The 6,915-nt window shown below is 31.0% G+C and overlaps 1 protein-coding gene and 1 long non-coding RNA gene across 4 annotated transcripts; both read right to left on the reverse strand.

Annotated features, from left to right (window-relative positions):
* Positions 1 to 306: 306 nt before the first annotated feature.
* Positions 307 to 3,133, reverse strand: LOC133822725 (uncharacterized). 2 transcript variants are annotated; one of them, XR_009888003.1, is made up of 3 exons: positions 2,182 to 3,133; positions 1,842 to 2,088; positions 307 to 500 (listed from the first exon to the last, which is right to left on the reverse strand). It is a non-coding gene; the product is annotated as an uncharacterized LOC133822725 (long non-coding RNA). The 2 variants fall into 2 exon arrangements; XR_009888002.1 differs by having other exon boundaries at positions 1,842 to 1,966; positions 2,182 to 3,122.
* Positions 3,134 to 4,028: 895 nt separating this feature from the next.
* Positions 4,029 to 6,176, reverse strand: LOC133822726 (uridine kinase-like protein 3). 2 transcript variants are annotated; one of them, XR_009888004.1, is made up of 5 exons: positions 5,906 to 6,176; positions 5,556 to 5,674; positions 5,250 to 5,346; positions 4,895 to 4,979; positions 4,029 to 4,089 (listed from the first exon to the last, which is right to left on the reverse strand). XR_009888004.1 is itself a non-coding variant. In XM_062255165.1 (5 exons), the coding sequence occupies exons 2-5, from the start codon at positions 5,640 to 5,642 to the stop codon at positions 4,036 to 4,038; spliced, it is 318 nt and encodes a 105-aa protein (XP_062111149.1). In that variant the 5' UTR covers positions 5,643 to 5,674; positions 5,906 to 6,176; the 3' UTR covers positions 4,029 to 4,035. The 2 variants fall into 2 exon arrangements, 1 of the variants encoding a protein (XP_062111149.1); XM_062255165.1 differs by having other exon boundaries at positions 4,895 to 4,974.
* Positions 6,177 to 6,915: the final 739 nt, after the last annotated feature.

A 6,915-nucleotide genomic window follows, 5' to 3' on the forward strand; every position in this document is an offset into this window, starting at 1 on the left:
TAATATATAGATAAGTGTTGAATTATGTTATTTATAGTCAATACTATAACACTTTTTTTGTGTTATACTATACATTAGTATAACACTTTTTTTGTGTTATACTACACTTTACTATAACACTTTTTTTGTGTTATACTATACTTTATTATAACCCTTTTTTTGTGTTATACTACACTTTAGTTCACATGTGTTATATTAGCTCAGAGAAGCATAATCTTTTTTTACTTACACAAAACTAGAAAAACAAATATGAAAGTTGAAGCCAAATAAGGTAACATAAATAGATTTTTATTAATTAATATGTAATTACAATATTTAGTCTACTAGTCTAGGCTTAAGAAATCATATTACAACATAATTTATGTCTAATTCAGATTCATTTATCACTAAATACAAAACAAAAAATGTATAAAAAAATTAGTGAAATACATTCTTCCATTCTAAAGGCCTCAACTACAAATATTGTCAAGAATTGCTCCAAAGAAATCATCTCAATATACCTGCACATTGTAAAAAAAAATCATTTTATTATTAAGAACATAAGACTTCTAGTTTCCACATGTAAGCATATAAAGTTTAAATTACTTATATGAACCAGTTTATATAACTAACTAAACTGCCATATAGCCAATTCACTTATCAGTGATTCATTTAGAATCATCACATACTTTAATTAACTTATGAAATATATGGAATGGATGCAACTTATTGTTAAGTCCCTTCATATAGATTAGTCCCTTCACTTATCTTTTTTATTCTCTCTTTTCAATCTGAATATGATTCAAACCACTTGTAAAAAAATGTGACTGATTAATTGTATATTTATATAAATAATTTTTACACAAACATAATTCATTATATGTATAATTTCATTGAATTTCCTGTAACACAAGTATAGGAGCCAAAAAAGGGAAACACCATAGTTTTCATGCCCAAAACATAAGAAACACAAGTATCAGATTAAAAGTAAACAAGGAATTGAAGAATCAAAATAAATTCAAAGAGAAAAGCAGAGGCTACAAAACTAAATGGGTCAGTTTCTGAGTTGAAAAAAATTCTGATATAGGGAGCTATGTCCCTTGACATGGGAAGACTATTCACATGATATGGCATTGGAATTTTCTCTTATGTTGTAACTTTTTTTACTACCACTTAATTGTTTATATTTCTAATGATAATATATTCATATTATTTATACTAATAAGATTACTAATGAATGAAAACATGAATAGGTCCCAATATATATAGCAGAGAACAAAATGAATAAGATTACTAGAGAAATCAAAATTGTTGTCCAAGCTCTGGGAAAGACCTGTAACCAGTTGAAAAATCATTCTGTTAACAAGACATGATTCACTTCTGAAAGCACTAGTTGTTAATATTATTTAGTTATGTTAGTTTGTCTGCTGAAGAGTTTGTTATATGGTAGTTAGTTTCATAACTACCCCCTCTGTACTACTCATTATCTAGCAAGTTTAGACCAGATAATCTTTTCACCAATTAAATAGTCTAGTCTTGAACCATAAGTATAAATTTGTTGATAATGAATTGTAATTAGAACAAGGCATTTACCAAATATCATAAATTGCATTAGGACATGATGAAAATTAATAATACACATAGACCAAAATAAATTGAGAATGATCAACCTACATAATGCACAACCACATGCATATAAGCTCATAAATATATTAAAGAATAAATTCAGCACTAACACAACTGATAACTAATTTAAGTTTTAGGTGACAACAATAACTGCTAATTAAAATGAAAGAAATGACAACACTATTAAATAAAGTGTGGAAACAAAAGGAAATTCATTTGAAATATAAACTCAGTACCTGATCCTCCAGCTTATTGATATTGTGAACCCTTTCTGTCTTAGCTCCATCTGTTTTCTTAAGATCCTTGTTCTGCTTGAAGTTGGCCCAGGAAAGAAGACTATCCAAAATGCCAGACTTTGCCACTGCAAGTTTAAAAGGTAAAACATAAACAAAGATACAGAAAGTAATGATTAGTGATCTGACTTGTGACGTGATCTACATGAGTTCCACCCTTGATTGTGGCAATCGAATTTACAAAGCTAAACTGCTTTAACAAGAGAAAACAATCAGAATAAAACACCCTTAAAAGTGCAGAACAACATCAAAGTACTCTCATTAAACATAAAAATTCAAATACCTGTTGAAATTGCCCATCACTAAGGCTCACACAAACCTCCCACTTATCATTCACTTTCTCTGTGATCTTGCAGGATGACTTTTAAGCTGCAAATGGAATTAAAAAAAAACAGAGATATTATGCTACCTAAAATTTATGAAAAACTGAAAGAAAGTGAACAAGTTCCAGTTAAGATTTTAGTTAAAATGAGCCCTCAAAGAGGTCAATACTTCCCAATTAATTTAGGACAACATGCCTGAACTATTTATGTAAACTAACTATACCAATCTTAAAAGGGAAGTAGCAAACCGTATATTAATAAATAGATGATAAGCCTGTTTAAAAAAAAGAAAGATGACAAGGTGTCAATTATATTTTACAGCCTAAGAAGCCAATCATATACCAACAAAAAAGGGTATCCACTAAATCTTATCAATCATGATTATCTAGCATCAGAAACACAAACCCGAAATCACCACCCATTTATACATGCAAGGACCTCTATCAAATTTCAATAACAGTTTTACAAATTATTCCAAAGGGGTTTGGGCATTCAAATAGTTGTTTTTTTATAACAAAACTTGCATCAATGAGTTAAGTCCAGTCAAAATAACTTAGAATTACAAATTTGGCATGGCAAGGTACTTTTCCAAATAATAACCCGCCAAAAGCCCAATTCATAGCACATTAAGAATAGTAACAAAAAATTACTGCAAAAAAAAAAAATAATAATAAGAAAAAAGAACATGTGTATTATTATCAAATATTAATTTTTTTTCCAATTGACTTTGTGTACAACCTATGGGTATCATCAAATGACCTCTGTAGATATAGTAACGCAAACAAGATATTCCATGATAAGTCCCATGTAAGAGATTATCTTCTCTCACCCCTGAACTATCAAAAATCATAAGCTTGTTTACTTTACCAATATGTCCACCTTTACCACGTTGTTTCCTTTTTGATTTCCTTGCATAATAAGAATTGTCTTCATCAGACATATCCAGCTCATTATCACTGTCTTCTTCTTCTTCAGATTCTGCACCTCCCCAATTTTTATCATGGTATCACTAAAAATACATCATCAACATGCAAAAAGAACCAATTTTCACAGTATCACACTCAAAGAATAGTTCAGTAAATCTAATCTATCAATGGACATCTACCAAAAGATAAATGGAAATGAAGAGCAAAGAACAAAATAAACTCATTACAATACCACATCTAACATACAAAATATATAGACACAAAAATAAGTGTTCATTGGCACCATATTTTTCAGGGCCAATCTCTAGAAATTGGCATTGGAACAATAATAACTGTAAGATTTATCACAAGCACAACCATAAACACAGTACAGTCCAGTGTTTGTATTTTATTTTCCCAACTCTAAATTAAGTCATAAAAGTTATATCTTTTTTCTGAAAAAAAAACAACAGAACTTGTATTTTTTATTTAAGAGAAATAATGCAAGGCAAAGAATGAGAATCACCCTGACAAAACAATAAAAAAGCAATTACATAAAAGTTATATCAAAGACAACAGTATACCTCAAAATCAAGATTAATTCATCAATTATTCAAAAAAGAAAAAAGTCCATAGAAAATCAAACTATAGAGTGAGAGAAACATGGAGATTGTTACCCAACAAACCAGCTAAAGTATACTACAACTACATGAAAGGTTTTACAAGGGCTGAATAATAGCACAATAAAAAGGAAATCGGGACCTTCCATTAGAGAATATACTGTGGCGAGACTAATACAAATATAAGAAACCAAAACTACATTGAGATTAATTCACCAATTATTCAACAAAACAAAAATATCAAAGGAAAATCAGGCCTCATTCAGATAAAGGAAAATCATACCTCAACTTAGAGTACAAGCAGGTATAGGCATGGGCATGTTGTCTTTGAAGAATAAATCACCTGTTATAAAATCAGTGTGAAAATTTCCAAACAAACCAAATACTCTGTGGCACAAAGTTATCAAGAACTAGATAGTTTTGAGTATAATTGGGATGTTGGTTTGGCTGGTGAGGCTATATAAGATTGAGATAATAGTAGTTTTGGGAGATTCGAGGTGAGGGATTACACACACATGGCTGGTAAGACTGTATATCATAACCCACATACAGATAGACAGTTCTAACCATTATCTTTTTTGGGTTGGAGTGTTCTTTGTAAAAACAAAAGATGAAAGTGTGAATCATATTTTTGTTCATTGCACATTTACACTATCTTTATGGTCAAAGTTCAGGTTGGACAGGCTGCTCCAAGAAGCTGCCGTGGTTTTTAAGATGAAGATTATGGTGGGGATTGGGTTGTTGTAATGACCTCATACACGTTCCTTTAATTTGTAATGTTTCATTTTTATTAATATCTTAGTTTAATTTCATACCAAACAATAATAATAACAACAATAATCTGGGAACCCTCAATACCCATTCATAAACTAATGACAGTATCTGAAGAATAATTTGTTGTTTGCGTGCATCTAGTATTAGCTTCCAACATAGAAGTAAAGCAATCCTCTCTATTGGTTTTGATATCATGAAAACTGGTCAAGAATCGGACAAAAAGATAAAGAAATTGCATAAAAAACATAATGGAATTTACATGAATGATTACATAAGTTTCATTGATACTTTAAACTTAATTGAGGCCCACAAATTCAAAGATATAATCTCTTGAAAATAAGAATGATTACAAAATTACATGAATAGTTGCTAACCTGATCAAGAACTGTACCAATATCCCTGTTTTTTTCTACTGTGTCACGCCTTATCCTCCTTGCTAAACGAACATCAGCATCTGCACTGAAAATTTTTCAATGTGAAGTGCCTCAACTTAGTAACACTATAAAGTGACATATCACGGCATCCCATAGTTAATACAGAAACTATAAAAGAAATCATTATATTAATTGAATCTTAAATGTAATGGTATAATACTGAATGAATTAGAAAAAAAAATAGTCAGATAAGCATCTCAAGACCACATATTTGTAGTAGTAACTAATGAAAAACATCAGAAATACAGAGTAAGAACATCAAGTAGCCTAAATGATAAAAAAGAAAATAAATGACATGTATCAACAAATATCTTCATATTCATCAACTCTCGAACACGGGGATCATGAAAAATGAGAATGCCTTCCAAAATTATCACATCTGAAGGGTTTACCTGCACAGCATATGCCGCCATATTATTGAAGTAAGGGTCCTCTAATTCAAAATTCTAATAGAGATAAGAAACATACTGATAATTGCAAGCATGCACATACTGTAAGTACTGAATAACTTTAATTCTCCTATAACTTCTCTTTGGTAAGACAAGTATAAGAAAACAAGAGGAAATTCATTAGACTAGCATGTTAAGAAAACAAAAGTTACCCTTCTAGGCGGGAAGACATTGTTTTTGTAACTCTTGAAGTCATAGTTTGGAATATCTACTGCTTGCCCATTCCTCAGCTTATCCATAGAAGCTAAAAGTTTCTCATTATCAAATGCATCTGACAATAAAAGTAATTTTACATCAAAAGACATGAAAGAGACAGCATGCACCATATAGGAGAAATACATACCATAGTTAGGCTAGTTATGGCTACAAAGCAAACCAATTCTAATGTACCCCACTAAATGGCTAAAAATATACTATATTTTTGTGAATTTTTAGCAAGATACAGGTATTAGAAACTGTGTACAAATGGGCACTAAATTACATAAAGTTTAATAGCACAAACCTCATTGCTTGGTTTAAATGCTTGGTTTAATAGCACAGGAACTCGTTTTCCATTAAGTTCCACTTTCACATTATTCCCAAGGCATCCAGCCATATCAAAAACTCTCTTTTTCATCAGCGCAACAACATCATCTTCTAAATGTGTCATGTTAAACTTAGCCAAATCTGGCTTAAAAGTCACCTTGGTCCAGTTGTCACTCTCCTTGCACTTTGTGATCACTGGATCAGTTTTCTTCCCCATGTTATTGGAGAAAACTTTCAAACAATCAACAAAAAATCCAATCAAATCAATATGTATGCTGAACCCAATTTCAAATTAACCACAGTAGAGAGCTTGTCTTAAATCAAAATTAAGAAATGAAATTTATAAACAAATTAGTCCCAATTTATGGAAAAACTTCAAATCATCAACACACAAACCCAATCAAATCACCATGTCTGCCAAACTATGCTGACCAAAATTTCAAATTAACTAAAAAAGAGAGCTTGTCCGAAACCCAAATCAAGAAATGATCTTTAACTAAAAAAGAGAGCTTGTTCGAAACACAAATCAAGAAATGATCTTTAACTTAAAAAGAGAGCTTTTCCGAAACCCTAATCAATAAAACACATGAATAAACAAATTATTTCCAAATTAGGGAAAACCTTCAAATATTCAACACGAAACACCCAGTCCACTCAACAAGTATACTAAGCTCAAAATTCAAATTAACTAAAAAGATAACTTGTCCGACATCCTAATCAAGAAATGAACTTCTATACCTGCTTGTACTTCTTCAGACGCTTTCCATTAATGGTCTCGATGATAAACTCAGTGATCGGAGCATAAAAATACCCCATAAATACAGAAATGGATATTAAAAAAAAAATCTTACTGTAATTGAGAGAGGGACACAAATTGGAGAAACATACCAGATCTTGCTTCCACCATGCGTCGAGGTGATGAACACACTCACAATGGCGTCGTCCTCCTGGGCAGATTGTATAAGTGGCGGGCAAGCTTAATCGTCC

Source organism: Humulus lupulus, chromosome 3 (assembly GCF_963169125.1).
Source record: "Humulus lupulus chromosome 3, drHumLupu1.1, whole genome shotgun sequence".
Lineage (NCBI taxonomy): Eukaryota > Viridiplantae > Streptophyta > Magnoliopsida > Rosales > Cannabaceae > Humulus > Humulus lupulus.